This window comes from Harpegnathos saltator, unplaced genomic scaffold (assembly GCF_003227715.2).
Source record: "Harpegnathos saltator strain DR-91 unplaced genomic scaffold, Hsal_v8.6 scaffold828, whole genome shotgun sequence".
NCBI classification, from domain to species: Eukaryota; Metazoa; Arthropoda; class Insecta; order Hymenoptera; family Formicidae; genus Harpegnathos; species Harpegnathos saltator.
This window is the reverse complement of record NW_020230680.1, coordinates 116,878-134,145: the sequence shown is the minus strand read 5'-3', so window position 1 is coordinate 134,145 and position 17,268 is coordinate 116,878. Positions and strand designations below refer to the sequence as shown.

At 47.9% G+C, this 17,268-nt stretch overlaps 1 protein-coding gene across 6 annotated transcripts in view; it reads left to right on the top strand.

The window, feature by feature from the left end:
• The first annotated feature begins 694 nt into the window (after positions 1-694).
• LOC105186197 (visual system homeobox 1) overlaps positions 695-17,268 on the top strand; it is a 69,701-nt gene continuing 53,127 nt past the window's right edge. For all 6 annotated transcript variants that reach the window (XM_025307019.1, XM_019842817.2, XM_025307016.1 and 3 more), the window contains exons 1-2: positions 695-1,201; positions 13,322-13,363. In XM_025307019.1, the coding sequence (XP_025162804.1) occupies positions 718-1,201; positions 13,322-13,363 (526 nt within the window). In that variant the 5' untranslated portion in view covers positions 695-717. The remainder of the gene's footprint in view (positions 1,202-13,321; positions 13,364-17,268) is intronic.

The window sequence follows — 17,268 nt, the reverse complement described above, 5'->3', positions numbered from 1 at the left end:
GCGTAATATCAGGGCCTATCAGGGACTCGAGAGCACAGCGCGATCAGTTCTTACGATTTTACGTGGGATCCCATCGAGAACAACGCCGACGACGGCCTCGTAAACTCACGCGCTCCACCGTGGACAATATCCACCGCGGTGCTCTCGTATTCTCGTGTACGGGACACTCACTGTACAATCACGGTACCTCCGAGACGTGCACACACGATCTGTGCTCGCCCTCGAGTCTCGAGGCTCGAGCACTGCCGAGGGGTCTCCCGAGGACGAACAACGGAACAACGATCTAACAACCGAACCAAGAGAGACCTAGACCTAGACACGTGCGATCGAGAACGCAATTAGACGCAAGCTCGCACCAAGCATCGCATCGAGTGCCAGTCAGGCCAGTAGCCCCAAGACGACCGAGAGCCCACTTTCTTCACGAGCATCTCAGTCTACTCAGGACGCTTAGCCCGGCGCTAAGCTATCGCGACGCTCCGCGACGTTCAGAGATATCGGCTGAAGATCTCGGGGCTATCCGTTCGCGAACGCGTGTGGCTGAGAATGTTGCGCGTTTGAGTCCGCGCGCGACCCCGCCAGCCCGCCAGGACAAACACATACGCACATACACACAGACACACACACACACACAGCACACACAGCGCGCGCACACACACACACACACACACTCACACGTACGCCACACACGCGCGCGCGCGCGCGCGCGCGCGCTGCAAGATGCCGCAGCAACAGCAGCGTTCGGCCTTCGCGATTCAGGAGCTGCTGGGCCTCGATGGCACCGGCAACAGGAGCGGTACCGATCGCGGCTCCCCGCAGGGCTCGCCGCCCGCCGGGGTGTCGGCCGTCTCGTACGCGCCGGCGGCGCCCCATCACTCCAAATTATGGGAGTACATGCCCAGCCTGAATCATCTCGGCAATCTTGGTAATCTGGGGAATCTGGGGAATCTGGGCAATCTTACGGCCTCGCGGATGGCCTACCTGAACGCGCAAGCGGCCGTGGCAGCCGCCTTTCTACCGCCGCCTCATCCCCACCCGGCGCACCACGTACCGCATCATCAGGTACATCAACCGGGCCAACTTCCGGCATCGCCACCCGGCGTCAACCTGCATCCCGCGGCACATGCGCAGCACGTACTTCCGGGCACGGCAGTCACCACGAATCATCATCAGCACAGTCCGACTCAACACACGCCGCCTCATGGTGAGTAAACGATGTTGATGTCCTCTGCTGCTCGACTGCTCATGGCTCGTCTCGAGTCATACAGTCGGGCCGCTTACTCCGCTATCTTTTCCTTGTTTAATCGAGCAACGGGATGGAACATTGCAATTTTCACATGCCACATTGGATAGTTGAGCAGATCGTTGCAGACAGCTGCTGCGCAACACCGTGCACCAATTTGAGAAGCGCATGTATTCCTGAAGCAACAATGTTTCAAGCGAATCGAGCGGATTTTCGCAGATACTCCAGGAGTATTTATTTCTCATACTTACTGTCTGCCTCCTTCCTCCACTCTCCCCCCCCCTCCCCCTCTTTGCCCTCTCACACTTGAGACATTTATTTCTTTGACGCATGACCTAATCATTCACGCCCCTCGTTATCTACTTAGCCATAAATGATTGATCCGCAAAGACGACAGTTATTTAAGCGGTGTAGTATCCGCCGTCTCTCTCTGTGTGTGTGTGTGTGTGTGTGTGTGACGCGAGACACGGCTTAATCGAGTATAATAACCGCTCTTGTACAATCTCGAATATCGTAGCGTATGATGCAGATGATACACAAGACCATCTCAAAGTTAAAACGATTGCGAGGATTGCCGGCCCTCCAGGGAATAATGTGCACTCTGTACGATCTTTCGGCTGCCGAGTGATGCAGTCGTGAATCGTCTGATATTGTTGTGATTGTAAAATTCGAGTAACCAGTCGTTGCGTAAATGTTAATGATGCTGGTACTCGAGGTATTGTCTTTCTGCTCTCTCTCTCTCTCTCTCTCTCTTTTATTTTTTTCTTTCTTTTTCGTATTTCTCTTTTTTTTTTAATCGACAGCATGATTGAGACTACAATGTACCGCGTGAATAAATCGACGAGATCAGAATTGTTAATAGTCTTACGAGCAACTACTTCTTGAGCGAACTGGGGACTCGATTATCTGCCGTGATGCATGGCAGTGCTATCGATAAATGGCGCTTCTTGCACGCGATACACACCACATGTATCGATACGCAACATCAGGAATCACGCGCTAATCGTGTACGAGATGGAACTTATGACCCTCCGCGCCGCACGCGGCCGCCGAAGTAAATTAATAGGCGTATCGTCGTCCTGGCGTGAAACGAGCACTTAACCGCCACTTACAGCTATCACTTAACAGAGAGCCACTCAAGATCGTGTTACCGAAAATCGATACACGCACCTTTGTCGCGCGCATCCACGCGCGCCTCTCGACACATTGTGTCGTACGCACGGCTCTCGCGGATCCGGGGGAATTTTTGGGAAAATGGCATTCAGCCGTCAGCTGCCTCGCCGCGTTTCGCCGATGCAATCGTTCACGAGCTGGGAAATGAGAGAAAGAGAGTGCACTTGAGCGGCTTCCATCGCGCACTCGATCGCGAAAGCTGCAAACTTTTCTATCAGCCGGCTATCTCGATTTGCCGTTGACTCGAGCGACATCGCATTTAGCCGAGTCGAAAGTCTAGGCGCCGCTCCCTCTCTCTCTCTCTCTCCCCCTCCCCCTTTCTCTCCATGTAATTCGAGTCCGTTTTTCCCGTTTCCCATAACGCGTCCACAAATAAGGATCACCGTCGGTGTGAAGATTTGTTTACGTACGAACTACCACAACGTGTATTCGCAATTCGTTGGGTCGCGTAACTCGTAATAATTGATGATAAGGTCGCAAAATGTGCGAGATCGGGACGTTTAACGGTGACAGATTTGCAATATCCACGAGTGCTTCGGCGGGCAATAATGAACACATACTTACAAGCTGCGCAGCTTTTTTTTTAAAAGTGTCTGTATCGAACGAACGAAACATCGTTCGTTTTTCTTGGCGCATTTGAACGCGGCAAGGACTCATGACATTGGCGCGCGCTCGTGAAATTAACAGAAACATGCCACGTGTTTGTCCGAAACGGGAAAGTAAAGAGGTGGTAAACAACCTCGATCGAGAGGAGTCTTGAACGCATGTTGACGTTAGAAGAGAGGATGCGGCGGAGAGGCGCGGCCGCACTGTGGGAAATGATTATTTTCGTCGGGGTAATCCCCGACGTTATGAATAATTAGTGATATAATGAGCTGAGTGTTAGAGGCAGGTCCGCGCGATGTCTCACCAAAACACAAAGAGCATCGACAAAACGTAAAAATGGCCGTCCGCCAGCCGACTGTTCTCAACTTGCATTGCGCGGCGTGCCTATGCCGAAATAAACGCAGAAGCTGAAATTATCGGTTGTGGCGTGAAGCAGAATATGAATTACTTGAAATTCGATTGTAATCTAATTCGTTTAAAGCAATATATCAGCTAAATGTTTTAGATTTAATCTGATTTATTAGAGATTTACATATTTTTATTATGCGAGATTTACACGCGGAAAAATTATGATTCTTCCTCCACGTGCCGCATATATCCTTTTCTTCTTTTCTCTCTTTGAATACATACACAAATGCGAGGAGTTTGCATATTATGTGTGTGTGTGTGTGTGTGTGTGTGTGTGAATTTTTAATATACAATTTCAAATCTCAAAATGTCTCTACAAGTTATTCTACCATGTGTAAAATTATAGCGTTAGGTTATAGTGTAGTCTTTCTTTGGTCACGCTGCATTGCGAAAATTGTCCATGATCAATTTCTGTCGAATACTCTCAACATGTCATTTTATCGCTACTCAAGCGAATCGGAGCGGTTTCACGGCGCGAAATGAATTTTGAGAACGATTTTCGGGTGTCGGGTTCCAGACGGGGCACAAAGGATCTGCGGTTCCATTCAAACGTCACTCTGGCACCTCGTCTTACAGCATTTATTTGGTGTGCTCGGTTCGTTCCTTTTTGTCTTAAATCTTAGACGGACTTAAAGACGAGAGCACAGACCGGAATCTAACTACCGTTAGTGTACCGACCGTTCGATTCGCCCGCGACACACGACATACAATTGTACGTTGTGCCTCAATCGATGTATAATTTTAAATTCGCCAGCCCCACAAATTTACTCGTCCTTCGCGATCCTTCGTAGTGCATAAAAAATATTTGTATCGCATTTCGCGATGAGAGAGAGAGAGAGAGAGAGAGAGGGAGGGAGAGAAAGAGAGAGAGAGAGAGAGAGAGAGAGAGAGAGAGAGAGAGAGAGAGGGCAAAATGTCCGTTAAACACCACGTACGTAAAATTGACAAAGAAGTCGTAGAGACACCGCGAGGAAACAACGAAGAGAGAGACAACGGGACGACAACGACAACATGTGGCTCCCCTACGTAGGTGAACGATCGCGTCGTGTCGCGTGAAACGTCCTATAGCTGTTGCGGAACGGGGAAGCGAAAACTAGGCAGAGAGACGTTTCATTGTTCTAAAAATTCCGAGATTCACGACCGCTTGATTCACGCCTTTGCTTTTCTCCTAACGGTTCATACGGCGCGTCGCGTCGCGTCTCAGAGCTGCTTTTTCGGGTCGTTTGAAGTCGGCAATCAACTAAATTGCCTATCAACGCCTGAGAAGCCCGTTCACACGCACTTCCCTTCTCACCCGTCGCTTTTCTTCCTCTTCCCGACCGCCGCGTGCCCTTCTCTTCCTTTCTTGCTCGCTCGCGATACCTCGTTGGTATCGTCGACGGCGTTGCACGGCTTGCTTTTCTACACGCAGATTCTTTCTCTCTCTCTCTCTCTCTCTCTCACTTGCATTTTTCTTTCACCTTCCCCCTCGCATAACATTGTATCGCGACTAAGGCCCGACCAACCGAACGCTTTTGCGTCAATCGTCACGCAATAAGACAATTTTTCTCTCGAACATTTATGAAATCAGAGTAACGAAATACGTAGAGACTAATCTCATATTGGTAGTTCAAGATTGGAATTTGGGCTCTAGCCTAGCTAAAGTTTGAATCAGACACATAACATTGTTTGGATGTTGAATAATAAATAATATTTCGTGTATCTTGAAAATATGATGTATCACTTCGCACGTTCATCGTCCTGGCTCCCCGATTCAGCATGACTCCCAAATCTTCCGCCGTGACAATGACACATTGGTATTGACGTCGGAACTGACACTGACATTGACACTGACATTGATATTAACGCTAACGCTAACATTAGCATTGATACTAATACTCTTGCAAATGCGATTCATAATCGAAGAAACACAGTGTTTCAGATAACGTAATGCCGACAAGATTCCGACAAAATATTTCCAGAACCGACAGAATATTATTTATTCTTTTTCCTATTTATCATACTCGATAGAAGATTGATAACTGATTACCCAATATACGCGCGTTCCGCGGTGTACGTATCGATCGTCGGCCCGAAATATAATGAAATAATACGCAAAAAGTACACGAGCCATTGAAATCGATAATTAATTATCAAATCTCTCGAATAATCGCAGCTTTCAAATAAAGGCGGCAAATAATTTGCAACATTATAACAATCATGAACGTAGAAAGTTTATTTACACGTTCTATGCTATATGTTACTTCTCTATTACGTTATATATTATATATTACATACTATCTATATTATATATATATATATATATATATATATAATTAAATATTTTATATTTGCTTATTTTACATACGCTGACTCTATACTGGTTCCTCATGTTCGACAAAATTTCGAGGCCAAAATTCCAGCTCGAATTAGACAATATGTTGTGACATATGAATGAAGCAAACAGAAAGTGGTTGACTCAGTTTCCTGATGGATGTTTCATTAGTATTTTTCTTGACATTTGGGCCATTCTAGCAGTTCAACTTAGAGATATCGCTAGTGAATCGCGCGTATTTTGCGTCTAAACGACATGAAATATTCGTATACTCGAAGCACCAAGGTTACCGGCTCATTTAAACGATTCGATCCGCGCGACTCGCCCGCGTATATCCGCGTCTGAGTACTGCGGCCTCAAGAACAAATTAGCGGGTTATAAATTCGTTGGCGCTTTGTTTCTCGGGAGGGAAAGTGCCGAGCGCGGCTCTGGCGCGTAAGAGACTCGCGGCGTCGACTACGTTTGCATACATTTGCGCGCGCGGGTACGCGATTTTTTTGCGCAATCACGTGTGAGTAAGTGGCTCGCGATGCAAATTAGCCTACTCGCGATAAAACCGACGTAGGTCGGAGTTCTTGCACTCTCGGGAAAGTAGTACTCGACCGACGCGAGGAGACGCGACACGGAGAACCGCCGCACCGTCAATTTTCGAAAACGCTCGGCGGACATTCCTGCCTCCTGTACACGCGCGTGTGTGTGTATGTGTGTGTACGTTTAAAGTAGAATGTCGTAATCTCGTGATGCGAGCGCAATTCTATGATAACTCAGTCGCGTATTTTCGCACTTCCGTGCGAAGTTATATTGAAAAGAAAAGAAAATAATAAAGGAAAAGAAAAAAAAAGAAAAATTATGCATCATACATTGGCCATTATACGTTGTTTCCCGTCCCCGCCCCCCCCCCCCCCGACATGCCTACGTGGATGAAATGTTGTTGAATATAAAAAAGTAGTCCTTTTTATCCGCGTGAACCACCGGAGTAACTTGGGAAATTTCTACGGCGTAAGAAAAAGAAAGAGTTTAACGCCGCGCGCTCGGAACTCCCTTTGAAATTCGTAAGAAACAGCTCGGCGTTGAGAAACGTCGTGAGATCTGAAGAGTCCAGGAAGAAGCCGCGCGCGGTATGGCGCTCGCACCAGAGAAAATAAAACGGCGTTTTTCCGGTGTAAAATGCGCGGCGGGCATCCCGCATTTTCGATATAATTCAAATATATTCCGAGGGCTTTCTTTCCGTCGGTTTATCTCGCTGGAAAATACAACGCGGTCGCGCCGCCTGGCCGGTCTTATGCAATTGCGAATGCAAATTGAATGAAATTAAACAGTTAATTAAAGTACCGGCGCCCCCGGAGAAGTTAATTGAGATTCTTGGGAGATTTGTCGCGCGGAATGTCTTAATTTAGTCCCTTAAGCGCCCTAACTCGCCTTAACAACTTAGAATAATTGGATAACACTGCCGAGGCAGTACTCTCACCGCTAGAAGGAGGAAAATTTAGTCTCCAGCGCGCGAACGTCTCTCTTTTCTCTCCCTCCTTCACCCCTCCTCCCTCACTCTCTCATTCTCTCTCTCTCTCTCTCTCTCTCTCTCTCTCTCTCTCTCTCTTCCCCTCTCTCTTGCTCCCTTCCCCCTCTCTCCCTCCCTGCCTCTTTCGCCCCCTTTCTTTTCGCTCTTTCCCTCTTTTTTCTTTAAACGTGTCGCAATTCACATTACGTGCTCGGAGTAATTCCGTCGATTTTTCTCTCGCGAAGAAAAATTCCGCGAGACTCGCGCGGACTCGCGCGTTCTCTCTCGTACGATCGAAAGTAAACCAATGCGTTCTTTCTCTTCCCCTTTCCTTTTTTTTCCTTTTTTCTCTCTTTGTGGACGCCGATTACAGACATACCCGCGTTGCTCCACTGGAAATAATGATTCTCCGATTTTCGATTCAAATTCGTGCAAGATTTCCGTTTACGCGAATATAACGGAAATAATAACCCTATGCGCTACATTGTACAAGAAAAATGTTGACCGGCCAAAACTGTGGTCTACCACGTCGGATTGTTACGATGTATATATAATCGTTTTAATCGAGTTTTGTTGCAAGCTTAATTACGATATTATTGCCCCCTCCCTCCTCTTTACTTTACCTTTTACGGATATTTAATTTTTAATTTTACACGATGCGGGAACGAGTGCGCGCTCGCACGTGCACTCGCTGGATAAAAATCACGATGAAATTTACGATATATTTATGGATTTGTATGGGATGTTAAAATTATTTCCGCGATAACGTTTGTAGCACGTCGTTTCATTTATTCAATTCTCATGTAACGGGAGCAAAAACTCTGTATTTATTTTGACAATACCCATTTTAATGATTACATTTTACTGCGCAGCGTGTATTATTTTTTACGGCATATATTTTATCTTCAAGGTGTATTATTTCATTTAATAGTAATTAATACGCGCATGTATGATGTAATTAAAACGACATAGGTCCACTGAAATCAACATTATAAAGTAGGCGGCGCGAAATTTAACCGCGTTACAAATTACGCGTTGAAATGTTCAACGCGTTGACGATCGTGCAATTTTTACACGGATCCATAAAGTATATTATATCACATACAAATACATACACACACACACACACACACACGCACGCGCGTGCGCGTATGTTCTCACGTTAATCATCTTGATTCGTATCTCTCACTGTGATGTTATTGCAGGTTATACGATATATATATCTTCCCTCTCTTTCTCTGAACCTAACGATTCAATTCGTATTCCCCTCCTTTCTCCCTCTCTCTCTCTCTCTCTCTCTCTCTCTCTGCCCATCGCGACTGATTACCACTAGTTTTCCCGGTTCAGGCAGAGAAATGATTTTCTCTCATTACACTCTCGTCGCGATGTCAATCATTTGACCCTCGTTGCTGCTGCGGTAGCTCACCTAATCGCCTAATCGTATAATCCGCTCCAACAAATCAATTCGTATCCGCGGCCAAAAGCGGCCGCTTCACTCTCTATAGCTTCTACCTGGTAACTACGCTGCTGACATCGAGATGCGGAATTTTGCGCGAATTTTGCCCCAATTCATTCGCACGGACTCATAATACATTTTGATGCGAAACGACGTCGAAGTTCCAAATTCGGTCGACCGATGATTGTGCGCGCTGCGTATCCGTCAAATACTAATTTCGAATCACTCACGAATCCACAATATTCAATTTGCACTCTTCGACAGAAAGCGACGTCGAACAATACGACGGATATAGAGGACACAACAGCGTTTATTTCTCACGAGAAATGCAGTCATGGACTGTCACGAACATCTTTAAATGGGCGTCCGATTGTAACAAACGACACGTCCATAAGCAACGTATGTGAATTGGGCTATACAGTCCAAAACTCAACATATAAAAAGTTGCTCGATGCTGTGCAACTCGTTTGCAACTCAAAATTCCACTTCTCCAAAGACACACGTGATAATAGAAAGATCTTCAAGAAATCAGCCACGCGCGAGGTTTGATTGGCAGTCGCGAATTCGCGTTGCACAATTTGCGCATTATCGATCTGCTCGCGATCAATGCGGCACGCGATAATCACTCGATCAACGCTCGTCGCGGCTATGTCGAGCCAAAGGAAAAAGCTTTCGCGTAATACCGCTTAATACCGACGACGGCGCAGTCGTTCGATTATGAATCTCCGATTTGACAACGCGTTATTGACACAAACGGTTATCGATCTACTGCCTCTCTCTCTCTGTCTCTCTCTCTCTCTCTCTCTCTCTCTTGAAGCTAGATACTCCATGCGCGCTAACGGCGCGGGTAGGTGACGGGGCAGGGTGGATAACCATGGCTCACTATACCATAAAGTTGCCGTCATTGTTTCAAGGCGCGACGCGGGTATAAGTACATACATACAGCATGTACATACGGCCGGCTATCAATCGGCCCTTTCGCGCGAGACACTCACCTCGTAAATTTTCACCCTTTGACACGCGCCCAATACGAGGAGAGCCCCCGCAGCCGGCAGGAGGTGATCGGCGGCGGGGACCGACGATGGCGGTGTGCGCGCTCGTCGGCGCGACGCCCGACAAACCCGTTGCCGTAGTAGACGCTTAACCCCTCGGGATCTGCAGGACGTTAATGAAATAACACGGGAATTAGTCTCGGACATTACCGACAAACTATGTCCATTACCGCGCTCCGCGAGCGTATAGAGCGGCGCCCTACGACGCTGAAGGCCGGGCCGTTCGGAGGGCCGCTGCTGCTGCGAACGGAACGAATCGGGAAAAAAAGGAATGAGAAAAAATCTGTGTAAATAGTAATTCTCATAATTTTCTACGCGCAGAACGCGCGGCCTGTGCCCCTTCATCGACGGTACTTTTGTGTCTTAACGGTTAACATAGCCCTCGTTTCAAGGAGCAGGTCTCATGTGGTGGGTGGTGTGATATGATGATATGATATTTTTCAGTTTCACTCCCCGCAAACAAAAGAGTTGTTGACAATTTTCTTGTCTCCTGTGTTGCAAATCTGTTTGGAAGAAATTGCGAGAAATTGCTTATTATCCAATCCTGTATAAATCACTGCTCTCTGTAAAATAGTTACTTACCGGTTGGACAAGCTCGATAGAAATCGAGTAGAACGCGATTTTCATGCCGATCGATTGCCATCGAAGATGCAGCCGAGCACAAGACTCTATCTGTTGCTGGTTGGCGCACATCGTGGCACTCGTTGCGACACTTCGTGTACGCGCATACACACGTGCACGCACGCACATTCCGCGAATACGCGCATTGCACGTGTGCCGTTGCTGAGCTTTCAAGCGAGCGCGCGTAAGTCGCTCAAATTGGTACGGATTTCCAGCCCAACACCTCAATTGTCCTCGGTAAAGAGTGCTTCGCGGGCATACATGAATTCACGCCTCAAACACACGCGCGTCGTTGTTGTCCCTTCTTTCTCCTCCATGCCTCTAGCCCTCTCTTTCTCCTCCTCCACCATCTACTCTTCCTCCTCCTGCTCCTCCTTGTGCTACGACACGCTTCCTCTGCGTTGCTTTTCTCTCAAGTCTCGCTCCCCTCTCTCTTTCTCTCTCTCTCTCTCTTTCTCTCTTTCGCACTCGTCATATGGCCGTCTCCTTCTCTCTGTCTCGCATCCCTTCCTCGTTGATGCCTTGCCTCACTCGCGTACATATTTACTACCCTTTCTCTCATCCGTTCATCCCTTTGTTATTCAATACACACATGCTCATGTACACTCATATTTCTCTCTCTCTCTCTCTCTCTCTCTCTATATATATATATATATATATATATTTTTTTTTTTTTCATGTCAAACGCGTAACATTGTCATCCATAATATACATGTGCCCTTCATTGATTACTACTAGGCGATATCAACATCGAGGTTCACTCAGAAATGACCATGTCCGAGCTCGTAATGCGGTGAGCTCTTCCTCGAAACCGCGAGGAAATTCGCTTACCGTCTCGAGGTCGACTCGAGGACCTTTCGATGGAAATCGTACCTCGAGAACTGACTATCGAGAAGACACGCTCGAGCAGCGTGTTGAATGGCCTGACGTGTCCCGTCCATCCATCCGTCCGTCCGCCTGCACACCTTCGGTCGTGTAAGAGCGACCCGTGGAGGACGCCTTTGAAGGAGTAACCGCAAATCCTAGTATAATACTAATAGGGCCATAATAGGGTCAATAGGGCTTAGCCGCGCGACGACAATAAGATCTTGTCAAAATACGCTGGGTAACACGAGCCTAGGAAGCGGATTTTTCTCAATGCGAGGCCTGCCCGCCCGTCCCCTCTCGTCCACCCTCTTTCCTTCCTGAACGTCGACCGGCACGAGAGAGGGAGAGAGGGAGAGAGAGAGAGAGAGAGAGAGAGAGAGAGAGAGAGAGAGAGACGACAGCACATTATTATCGGGGGTTTTCAAAAAATTTGAAACCTTCCAGCCGGGCGCGCGCGATTGAGGTTTAAGTTTCATCACGTTCGACGGCCGTGAAAGGAAAAACGCGAATGGGGAAAATGCCAAAGAATGTTGGATCGAGCCGGTCGTTGCACACTCTGTTCGGATTCCAAAGTGAACAGTTCCAAATGGTGCGCACGATACGTGCGCGATATCGCGCTGAATGCAAGCTCGATTTCCGACGAAACGTCTTTATTTGGGGTGGTTTCCGTAGCGTAGCGCGTGTGTGTGACACGATGACCTCTCTCTCTCTCTCTCTCTCTCTCTCTCTCTCTCTCTCTCTCTCTCTCTCTCTCTCTCTCTCTCTCTCTCCCTCTCTCTCTTTCTCTCTCTTTTGCTCCCTTTCTCTTGGGACGATTGATCGATGCCTCCAGTGGAACGGAAAACGACGGGATGCCATTTATCGCGTTAGTATCGCCACGACACTCCCGGGGATCGATCGACGACGATGATGAAGCGAAGGGGATGATTATTCGTTTCGATTACTCCGTCCAAGTGATCATATTATCGAGACGTGTACATGCGCAGAAAGAGTCAAAGTTCCATTTCTCCTTCCCTTTCTCCCTTCCTCTTCCTCCTCCTCCCCTCTTCGCCCTTCTCGAACAGGTTCAGATCGATCGGAACGTTTTGAGAAACGCGCACGCCAATCGTTTTCGCATAAATGTAGTTAAATCCGCTCGCTACTGTCCTCGGCCGGAGCAATTTTCCCCTCAGAGAAACGTACACCGCTTCTCTAGAGGTCGGACTACCGTGTTAGGCTACCCCGCCGCCCTCTTCGCCCAAAGTTAATTTATCAAACAAACGCGCGAACGCGTCGGGTCAAGCCTGGCAACCCCCGGTTTTAAGACGTCGGCTCGTTAAAGTCATTTGAGGGTGCAGTTCCGCCACCGTCATCGTCGCGCCGAGATCTATCTCTCTCTCTCTCTCTCTCTCTCTCTCTCTCTCTCTTCCCCTCTCTCATTCTTTATCCCGCACGACAAGTCCCGACTTCCTCAGAAGGCGGGCAAATCTTTTTCAATCCCTGTTCTCCGCTACCCCAGCATTGCCACGCGCGCTCACGAGATGACTTTATTAGAAAATGGCTAAGTCCCGAAGCGTCTTAATACACTTCCGGTTTATCTCCCCATCGGCGAAGTACTCTCGCGCCGTCGGAAGTTTGCGTCTTTGTCTGAAAGGACTGTTTCGAAGGGAGAGAAAGAGAGAGAGAGAGAGAGAGAGAAAGAGAAAGGGAAGGAGAAGAAAATATACGTCTTGGAAATTTTCAGGAAATTTGTAACGAATAAAAACTAATTAGAATATTCGAGCGATGGCGCGAACAAACGGCTGGTGGAGCGCGCTCGCTTGCCCTGTAACTCTTTAGAGACCAAACGGAACACTCGCGCGATGTAAAACGACAGAGAGTGCTTTAGCGCGCCCAATTAACGCGGAGATTCTTGTTTACCGCGCGTTAACCGAGCGACGTAGTTTCTAGCGAGACTCTACCAGAACGAGCACAGTCCCCGGTGACTAGCGACAAACTTACGAATTCTTTTTAATTAACGGCTATACGCTTGTAAATGTGGCCCGGTAACGGGGTAACACGGGGCGACATGCTAAATTAATATTCTCTCCTTTTCTTTTTGTTTCAGGATTTTCGCAGTCGAAAGGATCATTCCCGAACACGAGTCCAGGTGAGTTTTCCATCAAGATATATCACAAGTTACACTACGATACTGCACTACGATACTGCTGTGACGTTTTATCGCCGCTAGGAAATACCCATAGGACATTTAATCGACTAGACAGGATGTGATGTTTATGCACATGTTTATCCTACAGGTGATTTTAGTCACTTGATAGAGAAATAAGGCGCGACTGATTGGCGTGAATCGCAATGTCGACGTGCAGGCGAGAAACAACTCGTTTGCTTGCGAGATTGGCTTTTCGGTTAAGCTTTTCGGTTACAAAGCACGAAAGGAAAAGTGTAATATAACAAACGATACTAATTTCGATTTCCCCCAATTCGAGATTCTCGTTCGAAAGTGAATTACTATTAAAGAAACCCGATAAAACACGCGCACGAATAGAAGGGAGAAAGAAGGGGGAATTTAAGAAGAGGGCTCTGACGATCTCGTATATTTTATCGAGACGGAGCGAACGTTTCCCCGCGGAAAATCGTAACTCACGCGGAATTCGACGAGGTAGCGGTAAAAAGACGCAACGATATAACGCTTTTATAACGCAGTAACGAAGCTCTCCTCCGCTCTCGGTTTCGCGTGGCGTGCACGAAAATTCGCCAGTTTCCCTCTCTCCCTCACTCTTCTCTCTTCTGGAGGCGGCGAGTGACTACCAAAATCGTAAACGTGCTCGCGCCGTCGCGTCGAATTTATGACGCTTTTCGGATGCGGGAGCCGTGAAAAATTGATTCGGTGCTTGTTCCACCGCCGCATAATAAAAGCAATATCCTCGAGTCACGTATTCTGCCTACAATGTCACGCAAACGGCGAACTCGCGTCAGTCGATTTTTTCTCAGGCAAACGATTACGTGAGATAATAATTTCGCAGTCGTTAAGCGCAAGGCGGTGAAAAAGGAAAAGAAAAGAAAACAGTGAAAAAGAAAAGAAGGAGAAGAAAAGAGAGAGAGAGAGAGAAAGGAAAGGGAGAGAGAAAAATATATCGGGATTCTTTCCGCGAGGTATATTACTTTCTAGATCACGAGAGGAATGTAAATCTCATCTGCGCACTTTATTAATACGAGAACACGCGCGGGGAAACGGAACTTCTCCGGGAAGAAGTACAATTAGTAGAGCGGCAAGAATGAGCGAGATACGCGGCTATCGTCGCTCTCGTAATTCCTCGGCAAAGAGTTCTCCTGCAGATGCGCGATAACCATTACCGCGCCATATGATGACGTCATGTGCACACCGGGAAGCGAGAAAAAACTGCTTACGTATTCATGCGCGCGATGATTTCGATTTTTCCGAGCCATTAAGCGCGGCCCGTTTGGCCCGCAAAGCGATGTCGCTCGAAACTAGAGACGACAGGTTGAAAATGATTACCGAGTATGAGCTTCCCATGTAATGGGGATGAGCTCCTGCACTCGCATACTATGTGTATCCATTGTCACATTGTACAGTTAAGCGATTGGTTATCGTTAGAGATTCTCGGGTGTCTCTATGGAATACGCGTGCTCCGTTAGCGTTAATCCTCTAACGTTGCTAGTATTTTTCTTGATACTCGCGGAAATTATCGCACCGTTTCTCCGCGTGAGTGTCTGCTCCTCTGCATTTAACATAAAAAGAGCGAGAAGAAGATCGTGTAAAAAATATCGAAATACCGTGTAAAAAAGAGAAATTTCCATTCTTCAAGATTCATCGTCGCTTATAATTTATCCCAAAATTCGTTTCTTTGGAAACACAGGATATGATTCGCTCGAAGAAGCTCTCTCGATGCAAATTTTATCTTGTGGTTGCTCGACTTTTTTCTTCAATTGATTCTCTTCAAATATACAATTATCTGTCTGACCAAGCGCCGTTAATTTTCTGAAAATCAAAGTAGACAGGTAAACTCAATGTTATCGCTTCGACGGATTCGCACGCGTATCCTCATAATTTATCAATCGCGATCAAACAGACACATAACGATCGATTTAACTAATCTAAAAGCGACGCGTGTCTCACACGTCATTTGACCTCCCGTGGAAAGCACAAGGCACCCCGCCGAGGGGTGCGACTCAAGATCCGACAGCAGGCGTGGAGACGCGCTCGAATTTCGAGTAAAGAAAGTTTCCCGTTACCGATTAGCGTTTAAAAGCAGGCAGGGCGTGGTCCGCCAATTCCTCAAAATGTTTTGACGTGAAACGCTATACATCTTGCCGCACAGAGCACATGTCGATTTTGCAGGGGGGTTATGATCGAAAATATCGGAGCGCATACTGCGCGCAGAATTTAAACTTTGCCACTTGATGATTCAATAGAGCGTATGATGACCGAAGACAAAGCATTTGACGTTTCAAGATGGTAGAATAATTGCATCCGGTCGCAGCGCGCGACCATTTCGGACAATCCTGCGGGCCGTGCAGGCCGTCTGCGAGAAGGAAAGCCGCGGGCTCGTCTCTCGCGGAAGGATCGAGCGACGCGCGATAGCTTCTTCCCTTCCTCGTGTTTCCGCGCGTCTCCAATTTTCCAGCAGCCTTTTCGCCGAGTAACGCCGTTGCCGCTCCATCCCCGGGGAAGGGGCGGCAACGCGCGCGAATCCTCCTTTCACTCGCAGGATCCTCCGGTATTTTCCTTTGCCGGTAAATTGGACTATCACGCTCGTAGCTCGTACCTCAGAAGCGCGCGTCTTCTCGCGCGCGCGCGCGCGCGAACACGGCGTATTTTCTCGCCCATTCCTTATTTGGGAGATCCTTCGCGCTATTTTCCGCCTCCACTCCCACCCCCTTTCTCTGTCTCTCTGCCTTTCTGATACGTACCACCTCCTTCTCCCTCTCCTCCCGCACCATCGCCACCACCTTCTTATCCTCCTCCTGCTCCTCCCCCCCTCCCTCATCCCTTTCTCGTTCACGAATCTCAAAGTGCTGCGCAGTTGTTAAAACAACCAATTCCGACGGAAAGCCCCTCGTTACCGGCCCTCGTCTGTCGTTGCCGCGGGCGACTTCTCTAATTTTGATGGAAGACACCTCGCGTCCGCAAAAGAAGACATTCCCGATCCTCGCGGAGACGCGCACGTGCACGTAGATCCACGTAAATATTAGTTCTCGAGAATCATCCGTGCGAGCGAAATGGCCAACTTTCCGTCGAAACCGCGAAATATTCCGCCAACGACAGATCAGTTACTCGTCGCGGTTCAACGCGGAGTTTCGGTCAGAATATATAACGGCTTTCGTTTAAACGTCGACTTTCATTGACTGAAATTGCACTGGTCACATACACGGGCATGGAATGAGGGAAAGAGACAGAGAGGCAGAGAGAGAGAGAGAGAGAGAGAGAGAGAGAGAGAGAGAGAGAGAGGCAGAGAGAGAGAGAGAGAGAGAGAGAGAGAGAGAGAGACAGAGACAGAGAAGCAGAGAGAGAGAGAGAGAGAGAGAGAGAGAGAAAGAGAGAGACGCGTGTTTCGTTTGTATATTTGCACCACACTCACCGGTTCGTATGACTCGCGCGTCAAATGGCACAGCGCACATTCCCAATTACGACGAATCAACAAGAATGATTTTCTGATTATTCACAGTGCTCGATCGCGGCTCGATCGATGATAACGGTAGTTACCACTGTAGATTCTCACTTAAACTTCCGCTCTGTTCCAATCGGATAATACCGAAATGTGCGGCATGTGCGTATCGTTGTATCAAAATACGGGCGCGATCGCGCGAATTTCGTCTCGCCAGGCGTTGATCTGCGCAGGCGCATGCGCAATTATAGCGTCCGTCGCTGTCGTTGCAAACAGCCGAGTACGTTTACCGGTACGCGATGTTTCTCGTTTTCAATATCGTTGTTCACATTCCCGAGCATCGTACACCGACGTGCTCGTGGATCTTCAGCTCGGCCCGCCCGATGCTTGCGAGTGTGTGTGCCTTGTTTTGATCCATCGTGCGTTT